Consider the following 20,551-nt stretch of genomic DNA (forward strand, 5'->3'; position numbering starts at 1 on the left):
TCTGCTCCTTCCTGGCAGCCGGATTCCATCCTGCTTTATGCCAGCAGTTTTTAAGCAGCTTATGGTGCTGTGAGCAGCAGCAGGTTTTACCCCCTGAACAGGGAAACCCTGCACTATGGGAGGTGGGAACGAGGGCAGGGAGCAAACTGTTGTGCAGTAAGTTTTACAAACCACTGCTGTTTTTCCTTTTTGGAAGTACTGCACAAGAAGTTGCTAAGCTTTGTTGTTACACTGCAGCTCTCAGCACCATGCCAGGGTCAGCAGTGTATTGCTGATGGGGAACGGGAGCTGCAGGGATTCTGCCTCACAGAGTTGTTGAGGTTGGAAAAGACCTCTGGGATCACTAAGTGCACCCCCAGCCCACCCCACCATGCCCACTGACCATGTCCCCCAGTGCCACGTCCCCACCATTCTGAACACATCCAGACTGGTGACTTCACTCCCTGGGCAGCCTGTGCCAGTGCCCAGCTACTGAGTTTCTCCAAATATCCAACCTGGTTCTCTCCTGGCACAACTTGAGGCCATCACCTCCCATTAAGAGGCTGCTTTCTCCCCCAGCTGCCAGTCCCATTGGTGAGTAGCCCCACAGCCTCAGAGTGCCCAGCCCCTTGCTCCCACCCATGCTGATTCCAGCCTCCCCGGAGCATGAGGAGAGCTTGTAAAGATGAGGGAGAGTGGCTTCTTGCATGTCTGATAGTGATAGGACAGTGGGGAATAGCTTTAAACTAAAAGAGGGGAGATTAAGGTCAGATATGAGGAAGAAATCCTTCACTCCAAGGGCAGTGAGATGCCGGCACTGCTGCCCAGAGCTGTGGGTGCCCCATCCCTGGAGGAGCCCATGGCTGTGGATGGGTGCTGGGCTGCCTGAGCTTTGAGGGCAGCTGTTGGTAGGGCTGGATGATCTGTAAGGTTCCTCCCAACCCGACCATTCTATGATTTCCAGATTTCAAACACTTTAAGCACGCTGCAACCCCAGGAGAGCAGGGACTGCTGCCAGCTGTGCCGCCTTGGTGTGCCACCATGGGATGCTGCAGGGCACTGGGATGCTGGGGGAACGTGAGTGAGGGAAGGGGTTACCCGAAAGGGTTAACTTCAATTATTGTTTGCTAGCATTTTATTTTTTTTTTAAATCCAGCTAACTAAAGGGAAAAAAAAAGCAGCGCTTTTCTTTAAAAACATTCACTTTTGTGTGTGTTTCTTTTTTTTTATTACTAGTTTGATGGCTTTGTTTTGTTTCCTCCCCAGACGAAGGGGAGCGTTCCTGTGTGCTCGCAGGGCTGGCAAGCAGTTAATCCTTGCCCTTGCTCCGTGCTCGCGGCTGCGGGCTCCGCATGGAGGTTCCCCGTGCTGCAGTCACATGCCTGCTGGCTGCCAGCCAGAGCAATCTGATCTGTCTCTGAGGAAACACTATCGGCTGCAGATGCAGCCAGGGTTACCAGAATAGTAAATAACGAATCACAAGACTCGGTCTATCTTTTCAACGAAAACAAATATTTTAATACGTTGGGTTTAGTTTAGAAGTAGTTTCTCTTTTTCGACGCGGTGGAGCTGCTAGCTGCGGGAGGCTTGGCTTGGGTAGTTTGCATAGGAAGGAGAAATAAGCTTTATTTTAGATTAAGTTGTTGCATTTATCTCCAGTCGGCTGTGTCTGAAGGGTTTGATGCTTGGTTTGGGCTTTGAAACTCATCCAGCTTTTAAATTCACAGACTTGGGATCTCCCCCTTTATTTGGGCCTCCTTCACCTCCACTCCGTTCTATGGGCAGTGAACATAAAGCTGCCTCCCCGTGACCCCACTGCTGGTCCCAGCTCACTGCTTGCTGCTGCCCTTGCACACACGTGTGCCTGGCAGAGCAGCCTGCAGCATCAGTGGGGAGCAGCGCCTGCCTGGGCCAGGGGTACTGTGAGCATCTGTAAGCTGTCTGCCCTCACGCAAAGTCTCTCCCCTCCTGTTACAAGCTCCCCTCAAGAATGGGAAGGCTGCAGGGTGGTCTTGCTGAGCCTTCCCTTCTCCAGGCCCAACACCCCCAGCTCTCAGCCTGACCCTACAGGAGAGCTCCAACCTCTGGGCAGCCTTGTGGCCCTCTGGGCACGGCTCCATGTCCTTCTGCTGGAGGCCCAAGCCTGGATGCAGGCAAAAACAAGGCAGAAGAAAGCAGAGAACTCCACCAGCCTCCCACCATCACCCCTGCTGCTCCCTCCCTGCCTCCCCGCAGCCACGCACTGCAGTTGGTGCCAGCTCTGCTGCACACTTTCACTTTAAATGTGAAGCCGCTGTAAATTTGGCAGCTGCAGCCCAAGTGTGTGCTTGCCTGACGTGCTCGGCCACTGCCACAGCCCTGGGACTGCTCTAAGTCTCAGACCAACGCAGGTCTGTGTTAATCTGAGGCATTTCTGGGCATTGCTGGGGCAATGTGAATCTTTGTCTTGTGAAACAAAGGCACCGCTTCTGGAAAAAAGCAGAGCATGAGGTGGGGAGAAACCTGAACCTGATCTCTCATTTCCCTGTGGGTCTTTTTGTTCAGGCTTAACTTTTTAGTGTGATGAAAGTGTTGGTTCACAGAGTGCCCATCATGTAGGCACTGCCTTTAAAACAAAACCGTGGGTTGCTTTAGATGAGTTCAGCAGCAATCAGAGGGGTTATGGTCTGGGGTTCTACTGCAAAGCCCAAGTTCTAAGAATGCATCTGCTGCCTGTGGAGTCAGAAGGGTGTGGGTAGGTGTGTAAACCTTGAAGCCATGGGGCAGCTGATGCTCAAACGCTGTACTCGAGTTAAAGCATAACCCAGTCCCTCCTGTGTGAGCACAAGGGGATGCACCACTTGGTGCAGCAAAGAGCAGCTCAGGGCACTTCTATAAATCAGGTACGTGTGGATCTGCTCTAGTCACAAATTAACCGTGGAGCAGTTACAAATTGTGAATGAAATGCAGCGAAAGCAGGGAAATAACCCCAACAAAATCATTCAGTGCTCTCCATTCAGAGCAGGGCAGTGAGTGCTGCTGGGCTCAAGGGAGCTCAGCCACACACACCTGTACCTGCAGGGCTGCTCCAGGGTGGGGATTCCTGCTGGGAGAAAGAGCAGCACAGCCTCAGTGCTGCAGTAAGTGATTGGAGTGGGGATCTCTGCCCTTTGCTTTCTTTAATCACAGAATGGCTTGGGTTGGAAGGGACCTCAGGGATCACGAAGCTCCAACCCCCCGCCACAGGCAGGGCCACCAACCTCCACATTAATACCAGCCCAGGCTGCCCAGGGCCTCATCCGACCTGGCCTTGAACACCTCCAGGGATGGACGGGGCATCCCCAGCCTCTCTGGGCAGCTGTTCCAGCACCTCCCCACTCTCATAGTAAAGAACTTCCCCCATGTCATCCAACCTAAATCTTCCCTCCTTCAACTTAAAACCATTTCCCCTTTTCTTGCTGTTAACCACCCTTTCAAAGAGTTGACTCCCCATCAATGTTCTGATGTTTGTTTGTTTTCCAGAATGACTATTTGCAACCTGTACACCATGCCACGGATCGGGGAGCCCGTCTGGCTGACCATGATGTCAGGGACTCCAGAGAAGAACCAGCTGTGCCACCGCTTCATGAAGGAGTTCACCTTCTTGATGGAAAATGCTGCAAAAAATCAGTATGGTGGATTTGAGTTTTTAAATGCATGCATGGTTTGTGCTAATATTTGAGCTGGCTTTTGAAAATCTTCATCGTAATAAGCAAGAAAGAATCAGAAGGCTATTCGTAAATGCTTTGTTTTAAACCAGAAGTGCAATGAGACGGCATCTCGTTAAGTGCTGCTTCCCCATGACCCTGTAGATCCTGGTACAGGTGAAGTGTCTGAAACACCTCCATAGGGAGTGTGTGGTGGGGCAGGGGCACGCACACCTCATGTAACACGTCCACCTTCCAGATCAGCTGCCACACACTGAGCGAGGTTTGGCAACCCAGCACGTGCAGTTCTGTCTGACCACAGGCTGCTGCTAAACCTGTCCGTGCTGAAAGGAGCACAGGGCTGGAGCTGGCAGCCCATCGGTGAGCTCTGTGCTGGTGTATGGGGGCTGGCACTGCTGCTCATCACCCAGCTGTCATTCTGTCACCTCTCCCCTCCGTCAGCTCACAGCCCGGGGTCAGTTTTGTGCTCTTTCTCATGTCAGGGTGGAGCTGTAGGGGTTTGTGAGGGGTTCAGATGTGCTTTGTGAAAATTGGTGCCCACTGCAGTGGAAGATTTTTTTGCTGGGAAGAGCCTCTTCCAGTCCCTGTCATTCTGAGTCCTATACTTCTTATTTACATTTAAATGGTCATTTGTTTGAGCATGTTTGCTTTATTTTCAGTGAGATTTACACTGATGGAAGGCAGGAGAGAAGCAAGCCCTGTACCTCTGCAATCTGTTTTTAAGTCTGCTTTCCTCTTTTGGCTCTCTCTGCTCAGGAAACAGGGCTAGATGTAACCCATAGGGATCCTGATGGTTGAAGCTACTCAAACATCGTTACCTCAGGGAGGTTTGTCTGGTTCCCTTCCCTGGCTGCAGAGCCACCAGCTCCATCTGTCGGTGCAGGAGAGCCCGGGCTGAGCTCATGCGCTGCTCCTGGGAGGGACGGGGAGGGCTCTGGCAGGAACTGCGCTGCATCGCAGCAGGAAATCCCTGAGCACTTCTCAGGAAGCTTTTCTGCTTTACCTGCTTACTTAGCTAGTGAAAACCCCTTTGTAAGAGCGCAGCCTTTGTGGCTGAGCTGCCTTCCTCCTTGTTGTGAATGAAGAGCTTTGTGTCAGGGTAACAGTTACATGAAGGAGCACAGCGCCCAGCTATTGAACGGGTGAGACTGAGTCACATCACCTTCCTCCTCATCCATTGCCTCCTTGGAGCAGTCGTGTCCCAGGGGACACAGAGGGCTACCTTCTTCTTATAGAGAACTAAATCGAGTGGTTTTGAGATGCTTTACAACACAGAGCTTGCAAAATAGGAAGTCTGATAATTGCCAAACTGAGGAGCTGAGACAAGTTAATATTTCATTTTACGTGAAATGCGTGTTCTAAACGAGAGCTCTGAGCATGTGGGAGGAGAGGAGCTGAGGAATGGCCTCCATCGCTTTGTTAGCCACCCACATCCATGTGAAGCGTGGAAGTGCTGCCCGTTTGACACGCTGCTGTACGTTTTGCCTTCAGGTTTTTACCAGCTCTCCTGACTGCAGTGCTGACAAACCACCTGGCCTGGGTCCCTACGGTCATGCCCAATGGACAGCCGCCTATACGAATCTTCCTGGAAAAGCATTCTTCCCAGAGTGTGGACATGTTGGCCAAAACTCACCCCTACAACCCGCTGTGGGCACAGCTTGGTACGTGGCAAATGCCTTTACACTGTGTGAAGGAGTACAGCCGGTGGTATTTATGGATGTGTGATACTTCCCCCTGTCCAAGCTGAAACTGTCTGTTTCTTTTCCTACTCAAAACTTAAGTGTGTACTTCAGGCTCAGAGATATTCACCGTATTTATTATTTTTTTTCTTTTTTCATGTGCTATCATTTCTTAAGGCAGTATCAGTTGTAAAATGGCAGCCAAAAAGTCATCTGTGACAAATCTCCTGCCCTGGTGATGATGGAGGATTCTGTTCCTTCTCTTGTCCCGTCTCTGTAAAGAAACTCCATTTTGATTTATTTGGGATGCTGCCATCAATAAGCTTGATTCTAGAAAAAGCAAATTTAGAAAAATCCATCTTTTGATGAGAAATGGAGATACGATGAGCACAACGGGCAGAGGAGTGACACAGTGCAGGAAATCATGACCTGGGTAAGGTCTCAAAGCCTAGCTGATTGAGTTGTGTTGTCTTTAATTGCTGAGTAGAGAAGAGAGGATGATCTTCTTGCTCTCTAGGCAGGTTGTCTTGCTCTGCACACAAACTTCCACTTGGATGGGGAAGGGAAGGTTTTGTGAGGTTACCCTATTCCAGGCGGGGATGGCCAGGTTCTTGGCAAGGAGACTGATGGCAGAGCTGATGGGACTCAAGGGATCTCCTGTTGCTATGCTGGCCTTCACCGCCTCTCAGATCCCGTGTCCCCTGTCCTCACACTCATGCAGTGTCCTCATACCTCCAGAATAATACAGGTGAATCTGGAGACTGGTCTTCCAAGCTGCCAGAACAGCCCTTCTGACCCATAGGGGAGCTCAAGGGGAGGGAAGAGAAGGTTGGCTTCGGCTGTGCACCTGCCACTGGCACTTTTTGCCTACATTCTTGGCATAGGTTTGTGTCCCCTTACAGCTTTCTTTTGGTAGGTAAAAGTTCAGCCCAGTTTCCAGGCTATCCAGGGTAATTCAGAGCAGATGCCTCCTCTCTCCCATGACTATATATGGAATATAGACCAGCGTCCAGAGCTTGGGACTGAAGTGAGGTGGTGCAAATACTCCCTAATATGTGAGATCAGATGTCCCCCTGCCCAGCGTGTCATCTTACTTATGATGCCAACAGCTTCGTTAGAAATTCCTGTATTGAAAACAGAATAACAGCATAGCTGTCCTCACTCCTCTTCTGTTGTGGGCTTTGCCTTTGAGAGATGGCCACAACAGCTGCCTATTAGAAGAGTTCATTTTGAAGATGCAAAATAATCGCCTTTTATTTCCTGTTCCAGGTGACTTGTACGGGGCTATTGGATCACCCGTGAGATTAGCCAAAACAGTTGTGGTTGGCAAAAGGCACGATCTGGTACAGAGGCTGCTTTATTTCCTCACTTACTTCATCAGATGTTCGGAACTTCAGGAGACACATCTGCTAGAAAATGGGGAAGATGAAGCCATAGTCATGCCTGGAACTGTTATAACTACCACGCTGGAGAAAGGAGAAGTAGAAGAATCGGAGTATGTGCTTGTCACAATGCACAAGAACAGGGGTAACTTGCTACCAAAGGAGTCTGAGGAAATGAGAACTCCTGACTGCAGCTGTAAGAACTGCAAATGCCCGATTTCTCTTGCACAAAACATAGAAGGTGTTTCACAGCAAGAGAGAGAAGACGCACAAAACACTCCTAAGGTGGAGCTGGAAACTTCTTCAGATGAGAGCAGAACTATTGTTCCTGATGATGCTCAGGAAGATGCTGCTGATGGTCGTCAACCGAGAACCTGCCAGGACACTAAACTAGAAAGCGTGGTGTGCACAGGGTCGTCTTCACCAGAAAAACGCGTGTTGGCGGAATCTGGTTTGGAAGCAACAGCAATTGTATGGAGGAATGAAGACGTGCTGGAAGCGGGCAGCCAGGCCATCGGTGCAACAAGGTCACCCGGGATAGCTGTGGAAAAGAAGCCTCCAGATAAGCTCTTCTGCGATGCTTTTCCTTGCAGCGCTGCCGAAGCTCAGACAAAGGTGACTTTCCTCATCGGAGACTCCATGTCACCTGACTCAGACATAGAGCTCAGAAGCCAGGCAGTCGTGGAACAAATTGCCAGGCACCACAGCCCGCCAGCAGCGGAGGAAGGAGTGTCTGCTGATCAGAACTGTGAAGCTAAACAAACTGTTGAGGACCAAAATAGAGACTGTGGGACAGCTGAACCCTTTCCTCAAGTTGCTGGTGAGCATCAGAGCTGGAATGCAAACACGTACAGCGCTGAGAGCATGAGTTTGTTTGATGACAATTTTACTGAGGATGGCTCAGTTGAATCCCGGACTATTGATGATCTTCCAGGGCAAACAGCTGCGGAGCTTCTCACTCACAACAGCAGTTTAGAGTTCTCTAAAAAGCTGTGTGCAAAGACTAGCAAACCACCCAGCGAATTTGGTAAATTTATGGACTCTGTTCGACAGGAGACCTACAAAAACTGCTTTGCTGAGCAGGACCAAAGAGAGAAAATCTCTATTCGTGTCCCCCATGGGGACAGAGAAAACGCAGAGAAAAAGGTGGCCCCGGGAATTGATTGGGACATTCCAAGAAATGAGAGCTCAGACAGCGCCCTGGGTGACAGTGAAAGTGAGGATACAGGTCATGAGCTAACCAGACCAAGCAGTAACTACTATGGAGGAGAGCAGGAAGACTGGGCAGAAGAATATGAGATTCCTTTTCCTGGGTAAGTATCATTCAGCTGTAAGAGAGCCCAGAAAAGATGTAGCCTCTTTTCATGTCATGTGTTTGGAGGAATGTAGGCTAACTTGGCATCAGCGATTGGAAAAGCATCTCTGGAGCTCACTGGTTGTAAAAGAATATGGAGAGATCAGTGGTCTGGAAAAAGATATTAATTGTGCCACAATGATCTTGGCTCATATCCTTTTTTTTTTCCATGATGGGCTGACTCAAAATCTGACTTTAAACTGTTTATTTTCTTATAGAAAGCTCTTGAATGGAAGTAAGAGTAGATATGAGAAAACGTGAGGCTGCAACTTCTTCCTAAGCTGAATTTGGTGTTTGCTGTTGCATATCTCTCTGATACGCCTTTCTTGCAGGTCAAAGCTGGTTGAAGTGAACTCTGTCCAGCCCAGTATTGCCAATTTCGGACGATCCTTACTCGGAGGTTACTGCTCATCGTACGTCCCCGACTTTGTTCTGCAAGGAATAGGAAGCGATGAAAAGCTGAGACACTGCTTGGTGTCGGATCTGTCTCACGCTGTGCAGGTAATTAAGCTGTATTTGGGAAGTGTATTTGTCACAGTGGGGAGAGGTAAATGTTTTCAAACCCACAGATCTGCAGGAAGCGGAAGCATGTGCTGTCACAGCTCTCTTCAGCTTTCACCAGTCTCAGGTCACCATTTCTGTCTCCTCTCTCAGTTAAGCACTGTTATTTCCCCACAGATCCGGGGCACAAAACCTGAGGCTTCTGAGAGCAGTGTGCCCTTGGGAAGATGGGGCTCTGGGGAATCAGCCTTGTAGGCACTGCAGCCTGCTGCTGGTTGTGTGCCCGCAGGCTGCAGCGATGCTGAACGAGACAGAAGTCAGGTTGCTGTGCATCTCTTCTGCACAGAACCCCTTCCCTACATGAATGGGAACGTGGCTGGGGAGTGCGTTATTTCCTGCGCCCCCTTCTAGTGGCCATGAGATGAGTGGGAAACCAGCCATGACCACAACGCATGGTGACAGCACAATACTTTAGTGAGCAGCAGTTCCTGAGAGCCTCCCTGGAGCGCTCGGAAAGGCCCAGTTCTCCCGCAGCTCCCACCCATCAGCTGCCATTCAGAAGGAGGTGCCTCCCAGCAGTTCAGACTGAAATATGCTCGGGGCTTCCAAACTGCGCTGTGTTAGAAACCTCCGGGGCCGTAAAGCAGAGCCCAGCGCTTTGGTGCTTGCTCCCTCTGCTGGCCCTGCCCTGGAAGCACACGGGCAACTCGTGTTGTTCAAAAGCCGGTGGTGGTGGTGGTGCTTCCAGTTTCAAAGGTTTAAAACACACTTGAAGTGTTTGCTTTAACCTGTATTCATTATTCAGAGCTCTTTATATCAAATACCAAAGATAAAGTTGTCGGCTGGTGCCACAGTTCAAACCTCGAAGAAAACGTTTAATGATGGCTATCCTAAGGCTGCTCGCTTACACTGAAGCTCTGCTTTTGGCAGATGGAAAGCAATTCTCAGCACATGTTCCTGTGTTTTGGAGGAGGTGGGGGCTGGGATTGCTCCCCAGCTCGCCCTGCTTTGTGGGAAGGTTGTCGTTGTGTTGTGCTCAGAGTTCTGCTATTCTTTTCCTGTTTGCAGCACCCCGTTCTGGATGAGCCGATCGCAGAAGCTGTCTGCATCATTGCAGACACAGACAAATGGACAGTGCAGGTGGCCAGCAGCCAGAGGCGGATGATTGATAACAAGCTGGGCAAAGAAGTGTTGGTCTCCAGTCTCGTCTCTAACCTGCTTCATTCCACTCTTCAGCTTTACAAACATAATTTATCTCCAAACTTTGTAAGTATGAATGAACATCAAGGGGGCAATGATTTTAAGACACCCTTTTACTTTATAGGTTAAAGATGATATAAACTCCTGCCTGGTTTACTTCTCTGTAGTCACAGTTTTGCTCAGCAGTGTATTTCCTGATGCTGTTGTTCAAGTTGTTCGTTCAACCACTGCTCTGCAGCCAATACAGCCATCACGTTAATTCTGATTTAAAATGCATCAAAACCATCTACTCAAAAGCAGGAAAAAGCAGGAGCCTTGCTGGTAAATGAAAATTTGCCAGTATCTTACTAAGGAATCTTGTAGGCGTGACAAGGGAACAGTACAGCTGTGCTGTTCTGCTTTAAGGCTGGTGTAGTATGGTTTGGCTGCAGTGCTGCCCTGTCCCTCACACGATGTTTCATTGCTTTCTAGTGTGTCATGCACCTGGAGGATCGGCTGCAGGAGCTCTATTTCAAAAGCAAGATGCTGTCTGAATATCTCAAGGGCCAGATGAGAGTTCACGTCAAGGAGCTGGGCGTTGTGCTGGGGTACGGTCACAGACTGCCTTGGAGCAGTGGCACAAATCAGACATGGCTGCAGGCTTCTCCTTGGCTCCTGCTTGGCCCCCCACAAAGGGCTCAGCAGTGCACAGCTTGTCCTGCCTTAGTTGGTTTGGCGTCACCACGCAGCGAGGGCACCTGAGTCCTCCAGGCTGACTTTCCCTACAGGCTGCAAATGCCCTCAGTGTCACACAGGGCACGTTGTGCCTCTGCATGCACGGGGCACAGTGGAGCAGCTGTGTGCGGGGTGTTTATAGGAGGGCTCTGAATGTCAGCACAGGGAACGGGGTGAGCAGGAAGGCAGACAGAGCACGCGTGGAGCTGGGGCAGGGAGCAGCCGTGCCACAACCCCCTGGTAGCTGCAGACATGGCTGAGTCCAGTGCTCTGCTCCTCTGCCTGGCTGCCCAGCTGCTCTCGGAGGGTAGGATGGGATCTGCTGTTTTCCTCCCCCAACTGCAGTGCCCCATTTTGCTGCCCCGTGCAGAGCTGTCACAGTCAGCCTGAGCAGACACGGCTGGAGGGGGTGTTAAAAGCAGGCTGGTGGCTGGAGTTTGTAACCCAGCTGGCAGCACTGCGTTGGGAGAGAAGCGTCACTGCCTTTCATGTTACTTGAGCAATGTTCTGCCACTCTGAGCTGCGCACACTCACAGCCCAAGTACAAACACTGCGCCTTGAGCTGGCGCTGCAGTTATAATGCACATGTTCAGCCTGGCTCTGGATTAAATGTGACTCTTCTGCTTCCTTTCAGGATTGAATCCAGCGACCTCCCTTTGCTGGCAGCTGTAGCGAGCACTCACTCTCCGTACGTCGCCCAGATACTGCTCTGAAATGCCAGAGAGAGCAAAGACGTTTCCTTTTATTTCCCTTGAAAACAAAGTGGAAGACAACTTGTTCTGGCTGCTTTCTCCTTGCAGCCACTGAAACAAACTGCTCCCGGAGCTGCAGCGTCTCCATGTTGGGTGGGTGTTGGACTGGATGGTCTCGGAGGCCTTTTCCAACCTCGGCGATTCTATGATTGTATGATCCATGGCTGCACATTACGCAAACCATTGGAGGCTTCTCCTCTCCCAGAAAAAAGAAAGGATAAAGGAAGGAAAGCAGAAAAATGAGTCAGCCCGAGTTTTCAGCTGCAGAGAAGTGAAGACTTTGGTGCAAGCTGAAGATGTGCGTTTTTTAGCAGTTCCTGCCCCGATGGCTGACTGTCATTTGTCCTGGGGAACCCACAGAAGAGAAACACGCTTTGAGAAACATTTGCTGCTGTTGCCAATTACGGACTTTAAAAGTGAAGGCAGCAGCTGCCCGCAGACCCAGCTCAGTGCTTCTCAAGCTGCGGCCATTTGTAAACAACTTCTCCTTTTTCACCTAATAGTCGAATTCTGGATGCTTCCCTGGGGAAGAACAAAAGGGGGGTTGGTTTGTTTTGTACAAAGCTCATTAATGACACTCGGCTCCAACGTTTATTTATGGTCTTTCTCCTGGGGAGAGGAAACGGCGGGGACTGAGGGGATGAGGAGGGGAAGGTAGGAAAGGGCCACCAGGCACCTGCGGGGGGATTCTCTCTTGGCTGGATGTTGTAACCAGTATTACGTGATTATAATGCCTGAGTGTTGCTTTAGATTCAGTAACGCTTTTCTTGACAGCATAACCAAAACGTTAACAAGAAAAAGAAAGGGAGAGGCTGAAGTTTCCCCACAGGCCCCAGAGCACCTCGACTATTACCTCTGACTGTGTATGGTCTGTCATGGCCTCTGATGTTCTGGCAACTCCAATCCTTTCGACAGCGGTCAGTCAGCTATTTAATAAAGAGCTGGGGGTCGCTGTACCAAAGCACCGGGGAGAAAGCGAACAGACTATTACCCTTAATTGCTCAGGTAACCAATTGACGTGTTTTTTAAAGCCACTCTACAAAAAAATGAACATTGGTGACACCATAGGATAGAAAAACCCAACCCATTTTTGGACGGAGTATCCCCTCGCTGCAGATGGCTCGGATCCCTTTTCTACTCACTTGTGTAATTACCAGCAGGAAATGTTGTTTATTTTATTCTCAGCATTTCTCCTTGACTCAGCCATCGCTGTTTTGTCATTGTATATACAATAGTTGTAAGAATAGCTGATGGAACCAGTCTGGTGTAAGTAATGTAAATATACAGTGGTAGGTGGATTATGTTTTCAAAGGCTCTACTACCTCAGTTTAACTGGACACTTCATTATAGACTTTTCTTTGCTTATTTGTCCTAGCAGCCAATTAACGTCGCTGATTTTAGGTTCTGTTCTCACTGATGACATTTGGTATACCGGGATTCATGGATTACTCACAGAAGCAGGAGGTATGTGTCCGCTCGGTCACTAAGCTGCACAAACACTTCTATAAATATATCATTCAGTAATCATGTTTTCAATAGCATAGCACGCCTTCTATTGTTGTTTGCAGAGTTATTTTCAATACAATCTATTATAAACTTGAAAACAATAGGAGAGATCCTTGCCCCGCTGCTGTCAATGTCAAAACTCTCCTTCCTTCCTCTGCTGGGGCCAGGCTTTACCCGGGCTGTTGTTCAGCAGCATTTAAACCCTGCAGCTGAGGGCTCCGTTCCAGGGAAGAGCCGCGCGGGCATCCCCTGAGTTTCCATGTAGGACTGAGCCTACATGAGTACGTAACCCCACTCGGATCCAGGCAGTGTCATCTGAAGCTCCTTTGTATATAGAATCCAGTGCTGACTGCCGCAGGGAGGAAACTCGTGTTTGCTGTGCGATCCGAGGATACAGCTCTCCCCTGTCCTGTAAATGTCCTCTCTCCACCACACAACTGCAGTACATCCGGCCTCTGGATCGAGCGCACGATGTCGGGACCCGCTTGTGTCAACACATTTGCAATGAAATACAGGCTGGAGCTCAGCAGCTGAGCTTTGGCTCTTTGCTCTGACCCAGGACGCAGCCCCAGCGCCCGCAAGGATGTGCTCGCTGTGCAGCGTGTGCTCTCCTTTCCCCCATTGCTCAGTGACTGTTGGGGTTGGAGGCTCCCAGGTACGAGCACAGCGCGGTACGTCCACCTGCAACAGAGCAAAAAGGGAACTGCGCGGGACGGGAGCACCGGGACTTAACACTGCACCACAGTTGTTCCACGTGGATAGAAAACTAATGTGTTTGGGTTCTTTTTTCCCCACTACTACCAATCTCCATTAACGTGTCTTAATTTTCGGGCTGAAAACCAAGTGTTCTAGGCACACGGATCAGCACATCTGTGTTGCAGTTGGCAAACGCGGGGCTGCTAAGAACAAAAAGTATTTAAAAGAAAGGATTTTACCCCTCGCCTGTGTTTTCTCTGTTATTATAGATGTTTTATGACAATTTGTTTGTTTTTTTTTTTGCTTTCTCTAAATTATTTAGACGGTGGTACTTGTAAAATGCTGGGTAAAATGTACATACTTGTTATCTCTTCTGTTTTTGTATATATTTCTCAAGATGTGCACTTGTATTATAATAACCATTCCCAATTTTAGGGGAAATTTGTGCAATAAAAACAGTATGTCAATTTACCCCTGGGATGCAGCGTGTTTCTTCTTTCTGCCTGCAGCGATTGGGTGCTGGGCGCAGTAAAACCAGAAGCATCTGCAGCCCCTCCTGGGCTCCCTCTGTGCTGGGCGCTCTGTTTGGGTCTCTCCAGCAGCAGAGATGTCCACATTGGGGCTGATCGCAGCGTGTGTGCAGGGTTTGGCAGTAAGCTCAGCCCCAGCTCCCGTACTTGCCAGCCGGTGTTTCCTATGGATTATTCCTCCCTTTCTGTGCCTCCCTGCGCACGCGGCCGGAGCTGCGCCCACGTTTGTGTCCCGCAGAGCGCACATTCCGTTCCAGCCATCCCTGATTCTTTTCGTATGCTGCACTCACAGCTACGGCCTTTGTACACCAACTGTATGTTCTCCCTGTCTTGGCTGTGTACAACAAAAACCATCTTTGCTATTTCTGCAGGCGATGCTAAATATATCAGTGCTCGGATTTTTGGGAAGCTGCTGGAGCTCACTGCTGGAGATGCTGCATTACAGCAATTGGTGCTTTTTGGCTTTGAAGAAGAACCCTGAGATCAAATCCTGGTGAGATCCCTGCAGCTTTCATTACCGAACCTGATTTCTCAGCTCTGAGCTCACACCGAAGCTGAGCCCCCATCACCGGGGTGCGGTGCTGCCACTGCTCAGCAGCAGGAGGAGCAGCAGGACTCAGGCTGTGCCATTCATTGCACAGATCCTGAGGAAGTCTTTAGGGGAAAACTTTCTTTTAACGTGGGCATTTCCTGCAGGTTTGCCTGCGCTGCGCAGCCCTCGTTGGCCCTCTGCTCCCCGGCGGTCCCCGCTGGGAGGCATGGTAGCACAGAAGCACGTCCTTCCCCTCCCTTTGTTTATTTTTATGACCAGAAATATTTGCACAGCCGCAGGAATGAATTTCTCAGGCTCCATGTGTCCCAGCTGCTGGTTCCCAGCGGGGCTGCAGACATCTGTGTCCCCACTGGGGCAGCTCTGAGTGTAGCACAGGAGATGAGCAGATGCGTTTCCTTGCCACACTTCGTCTCTGCCCCCATCTCCAGCTCTCTGGCTCTCTTTGTTGCTCCTTCCCCCCCAGACCCACACAACCCAGCTCCTCTGGCCTTATTGGATGTGTGTCCTCCACAGTGAGGCTGCAGCCCGCCAGAGATCCCCCTTGTTCAGTACGTTGGTGGTGAGAGGGCAGGAGGGACACCTGCCCTACCCAGTCTTGTTCCTGTGACCAAAGGAACAACTTCTGTGCACCACGATACGCCATGGAGGTGGAGTGAGGAGTGTCTGTGGGAGGGGGCAGCCGGGGGCTGCTTTATTTCCTACCAGGGACCTTTCACTTTGGGGAATTTAGGTTGATTTGGAAAGAATACGTGCAGCAAGACCTGGGTAATTACTGCGAAATTACAGCCACGGGCAATTATGTTCTTCAATGGCTTCGCGAGTGTGCTGGAACACAAGAAATGAAGCAGCGAATTTTCAAGGAGTGGATGTATTAATAGCAGCCGTAAGGAGAAATCACGTCTAATTGTGATCACCACTCAGAGAGCAGAAGGGAGGAGGGCTGCTGTTCGCATGTGTTACAAAGCGACCGACACGACCAGAGGGAGACGTTGTCAGCAAACGGGATAATTACAGCCGTGCTGCCGTAATTAATGCTCACACTCTCTGTTCCTCAGCCCTGTTTTTCTTGTGCAGCTCAAACAGTTTAAGTGAAGGTCTCCGTGTCGTTCTGATGCTGGTTTAGGCTGCAAAAGCCATCAGCCCGTGGGGAAATTTTAGTCTTGAAAGTGCAGCTTAAATCTGTGAACCATTTCTGCAATTACAGGGTAGCAAAGCCCAGACCCTCCCATGGAGCAGACACAGACTGTTAAGAACTTTGGAATCGCCGCTTGGAGCGACGCAGCACTAAAATGGAGGGCAGAGCCCACATCACTGTATCACTGTGTGTGCATCTCTGGCTGTGGAGAGCAACCCCTCATGAGAGGAGGAGCCCTTTGCAGCTCGGCTGGGAGTTAAACAAGAGGGGTTCTGCCTGCAGAAGGCAACTGTGTTCTGCTCACTGCTGGCACCATGTGAGCGCGCTGCTCCCTTCTGCACTGGGAGGTGAAAGACGACCCTCAGAGAATGGAACTTTGTGGGCTCTGCAGCCTGGGATGGCCCCGAGCTGCCCAGATGGCCGTGGGGGTACCACGCACCTGTGGAGCTCTGTGGGGCCACATTGCAGGGTGTAAGGACAGCTGTGGGTATGCAGAGCAATGATAAAAGCAGCTGCTGAAGATGGGACACAAATCATCAGTGTGGAGGAGCTGTGAGCTCCCGGTGTTCCTCTTATGTCAGTGGGAGCTGCTTTTAGTGCTCTGCTCATCCCAAGAACAAGGCCAACAGCATCGAAATGTGACCACAACCAGAAGACGAGCGAGGGAATCTTGGCCTGCATAGCATTGCAATGAGTTCACGGCACATTCCTGACTCCCCAGCCCCGCTCTGAGCCTCCGGAGCTGCGCACCATTTCTATGCAATCAAATTACAGCTTGTGCACAGCCACAAACACGGCCACACACTTCCCACAGGACATGGCACGGTGCTCCCTGCCCCGCACACAGCAGCAGCAATGAGCCCAGCAGCAGGGAGGGACACAGCGAGCTGCCCTGCACAGCTCTGCGCCTCCATGCCACCGACCCTGCAGCACCTCACCCATCTCAGCACGGAGTTATGCAAGGCTCTGGCTGTGTGCCTCTGCAAACAGCGGCGCAGCAGAACATCACAGATTCACTGCGTGTTCACTCCGGGTCACAACAGGTCGCACTCACAAACTGACAACGTTTGCGAAACCACCTTAGGAGTTATGAATGTACAACCTGAAGCAGAACCCACAATGAATTGGGATGACTTTTCAATTAGCGAATGGATTAATGAGCACTTTGGGAATCAGACGTGCTGACCTGGCTGGGTGCCGGGTGGGCAGTTCTGCATGGAAGGAAGGCTCCTGCATTCCAATCCCTTGCACACCTGCCCTTTTCTCATGGCTTCCCCCAGATGAGGAATACCCTTCAGCTGAGCCTTTACCAGGATGGTAACAACAAAGGAAAGGCAAGTGCAGAACCCCTCCAGATTGTTTCCTGCAGGGATGAGTTCCCCCCTCCCAGCCTTTCATTTTCACACCCCAGAGCCCGGACATCTGCAGGCTGTGGCTGGATCCCTCCAGCATCCAGATGGGCCTGTTTGTGCTTTCAGGGTTTGACAGCAAAGTGCCAGGGCTGGAATCAAACATTTCCAGGTTTTGTGCAGGAATAAAATGGCAGAAGGTAGATTAAAAGAAGACCTGTTTCAGACAGAGACGAGCAGAGCTGCTGCCCGGCGCTGTGTGGATACTTCTGGCCCCAAAGACATCCACCACCTTCCTTTTAGATGGTGTTTATTACGATTCTGGGTGTTTCTGTCATTCCTTATTCTGCTTTATCAGACCCCTCTGCCAACACAGTGGGGTGGGCTGGAGGATGAGAGCAGGAGGGACGCGCACTGGGAATGGAAAAGTGAGCAGTAAATGGCAAAGCACTGTGCGCCCCATTTAAAAGTCCTGGGGTTTCCCACTTGTTTCAGTGTGGTCGATTAAGGCTTGAAAACCAGAGCTTGTGATGGTGAGCTTTGGGACTGGGGGTGTTAATGGCCCTCTGGTCTCACCCCACAGGGAAAAGGTGTTTGTGAAAACAAGGAGAGATGGGGTTTTAGCTTTACAATTTGTATTATAATAGAACAAAGCGTGAAGCTGAAGATCTCATATTCCTAATGCTCCATCTGTACGTTTTGCCACTAACCCAGCACGTATCAGAGCAGCCTGACGAGCTCCTTCCCACTGGGGAGCCCAGAGCATTTGGTTTTCCTCTCCTCAGGCACAATCAGCCTGCGTGCCTGCCTTGTGGTGTGCCCGGCTTCACCAAGAGTCGCTGCTGCTGCTGTGAATGAATCTCTGAAGGGAAACCTTTGTCAGCGCTAAGAAGTCCAGAACAAAAAGCCAAGAGTCAGAGCAGAGGGAGAGGAAGGAAATAGCCGGGCTGCAAGAAAACCCACAGGAAAAAGAAAATGATAGAATACATAAAGATACTCACAAAACACGCGTTGGTGAGTATCGGCTGAGTGCTTGTCCCACTGGGAGAGGTGAGGGAGCTGAGTTCTGCCCTGCAGAACGTGGGATGTGTGCAGGATGCTGCAAGCCGGGAGGTGGAGAGTCAGCAGAGGGGGCACAGCAGGGCGGGCTGCACAGCCCATAGATCAGCTCATAGCTCAGTTCATAGCTCAGCTTATAGCTCAGCTCATAGCTCAGCTCATAGCTCAGCTCACAGCTCAGCTCATCCTTCCCAACGCAGACCTTTGAAGCAGAAGCTTTTAACCTGCCCGGCCTGCAATCTGTCCGCACAAACAGCAGCACGCCTCTGATGTGCCAACAGAAGGTGTTGCCATATTGCAATAAACACAAGAGAATGCGATAAGTGGGGATGTGATGTGACAACCCAGCCCAAAGGGGAGCAGGTTTCCCCTTCCGCACAGACAACAGGCATCCCGCCTGACCGCATCCCTTAATCCCGGCCCTGGGATGACTCACTCCTGAAAGCTGCTTCATTGTATTTCAATACGACTTTGCCGTGTGGACACGTACCGGCAGCCGGGCAGGTGCCACTCACCGCCATTGTTCTGCGGGTACTGGGGAAAATACACCTGACAACTCGAACAGCCTCTGGGATAACCGCAGCTATGACGGCCATTGCGTGCCCACATCCAGCTATTTCTGGAGCGGGGAAAGCCTCCCCGAGGAAACAACACTGTTGTGTATCGGGCGGGAAGCGGAACAGCCCCCCGGCCGCTCGGTGCGGGTCGGTGCGGTGCCTCCACGCGGGGCGGCTGCGTGTGGAAGCGGCGCGTTGTCCCGCCCACATCCCAACCCTCGCGATCGTTCGTCCCGCGGCGCTCCCGGCACCAAGTCCCGGCGGGGCGGAGCTTCAACTCGGCCCCTCCCCCCGCCCCGCCCCCCCGCCGCGCTCCGCTGATTTTCTGGTTGAAGAGCCCGCTCTCGCGTTTTGTGCTCCGGGCGGGATGCGCGGTCGGCGAGAGGCGCGGGGCGGCGGGACGGAGGCGGCGGCCTGAAGGAGCCGAGCTCTGAGCCGGGAGAGCCGCGCGGGTCTCGCTCCGCCCTCGGGGATCGTCGGAAGAACCGCCGACTCGGCGACGCCGAACTCTCCGCCCGCCCGCGTGGCTTTGCGCGCTGCCGGCCGGCGGGCGGAACCGCTCGGGGCGGAGGAGGCGGGCGCGGGGAGTCGCGCTCCGGCCGGTAACTTCCCGCAGCTCCGCACGGCGGGGCCGCGCCGCCGCTTGGGCCCGCGGGATGGGGAGCGACGGCCGGCGGGAGGCGGCGGCGGCGGGGGGAGCGGGCAGCGCCTGCACGGAGCCGAGCCGCTGAGGAACCGGGATCCGCCCGGAGCGGCGGCGCAGCCCCGGCACCGCGCCCGCCTCGGCCTCGGGCCGCTCCCGGCCGCCCCGCCAGGAGGCCTCCGGGGGGCGCCGCCCCGCCGTGCCGTGCCGGGGCTGAGGGGCCGCCGGCGGGGCCGGGCCGCGCGCTCCGTGCTGAGCCCGGGGACTTTGCGGGGCGCGGCGGGAGGATGAGCGCGGCCGTGGAGCCCAGAGTGAAACAGGCGCTGCGGAAGAAGCCGGCGGAGAGGACGCAGGAGGTGAGTGAGACCGGCCGCCTCGGGACGGGGCTGCTGATGGTTTAAAAGCTACGGAATCTTGTCTTTCTCTCCGCGATCCGAGCGCTCTCTGGCGGTGCCGCTCGGCCCGGGGCGGTTCGGGAGCGGTGCCATTGCCCGGCGCTGTCCCGCGTGGTTCCGGGCACGGCGGTGCCGCGGGCCGCTCCTCGCGGTGCCGTCTGCCCGTTCCGTGCCGTTCCGTTCCGTGCCGCCCGCGTGTTCCCCTTCTAAAACAAACTTCTCGCCGTGATTGCGTGCGCGCTCAGGGCTGGGTGGCACGAAGCGGAGCTGCACCCTCCGCGCCCGGGACATCGGATATCAGATACGTGCCTGCTGCGCTCTGCGTTAACGATGAGCGGCCGCCGCTCGCTGCTCCCTTCGCTCTGTTTCCTTTTCCCCCCTTACTGCGGACCTTTTCCCATCTGCTCCGCCGGCAGTTCCCTCCGTGCCACCGCGGTTTGCAGCTGCCCGCTGAGCCCCATTGAAGCGATGGGTGCCCCAGCCCTGGAGGTGCCGAATGCCAAGGACCGGTCCTGAGCAGACCGAGCCTCGGGGACAAGCTGCTCGCGGCTGGGCTGGCTCTGGGGGTGGCTGAGGAGTTCCTCCCAACCCAAGCAGGCTGTGGTTCATGTTATGGTTTTACGAAAGTATAAGTCTTGTATAGCTGCGTGGCTTTAATCTGACACTGTTGTGACGCTTGGATGCTCAGTGGGGTTCACGTGGATTTGTGTCTCTGGGCTGGTTCAAGTTGGATGTTGAACAGAACTTCCCCAAAGAGCAGTGATGCAGGGGCACAGCTGCCGGGGAGGTGGGGGGGGCTCCCATCCTGGAGGTGTTCCAGAGCTGTAGGGATGTGGCACTGGGGGATGCAGTCAGTGGGCGCAGTGGGCTGTGCTTGGGGA

General features: G+C 52.4%; 2 protein-coding genes across 8 annotated transcripts in view; both read left to right on the plus strand.

Moving 5' to 3' along the window:
- FNIP1 (folliculin interacting protein 1) overlaps positions 1-13,920 on the plus strand; it is a 59,941-nt gene extending 46,021 nt beyond the window's left edge. For all 4 annotated transcript variants that reach the window (XM_072348280.1, XM_072348282.1, XM_072348281.1 and 1 more), the window contains 7 exons: positions 3,481-3,627; positions 5,157-5,326; positions 6,614-8,039; positions 8,413-8,581; positions 9,650-9,847; positions 10,253-10,368; positions 11,130-13,920. In XM_072348280.1, the coding sequence (XP_072204381.1) occupies positions 3,481-3,627; positions 5,157-5,326; positions 6,614-8,039; positions 8,413-8,581; positions 9,650-9,847; positions 10,253-10,368; positions 11,130-11,208 (2,305 nt within the window). In that variant the 3' untranslated portion in view covers positions 11,209-13,920. The remainder of the gene's footprint in view (positions 1-3,480; positions 3,628-5,156; positions 5,327-6,613; positions 8,040-8,412; positions 8,582-9,649; positions 9,848-10,252; positions 10,369-11,129) is intronic.
- A 5,077-nt stretch (positions 13,921-18,997) lies between these two features.
- RAPGEF6 (Rap guanine nucleotide exchange factor 6) overlaps positions 18,998-20,551 on the plus strand; it is a 106,076-nt gene continuing 104,522 nt past the window's right edge. For all 4 annotated transcript variants that reach the window (XM_072348275.1, XM_072348278.1, XM_072348276.1 and 1 more), the window contains exon 1: positions 18,998-19,631. In XM_072348275.1, coding sequence (XP_072204376.1) covers positions 19,563-19,631 — 69 coding nt within the window. In that variant the 5' untranslated portion in view covers positions 18,998-19,562. The remainder of the gene's footprint in view (positions 19,632-20,551) is intronic.

This window comes from Excalfactoria chinensis, chromosome 13 (genome assembly GCF_039878825.1).
Source record: "Excalfactoria chinensis isolate bCotChi1 chromosome 13, bCotChi1.hap2, whole genome shotgun sequence".
In the NCBI taxonomy this organism is placed as follows: domain Eukaryota; kingdom Metazoa; phylum Chordata; class Aves; order Galliformes; family Phasianidae; genus Excalfactoria; species Excalfactoria chinensis.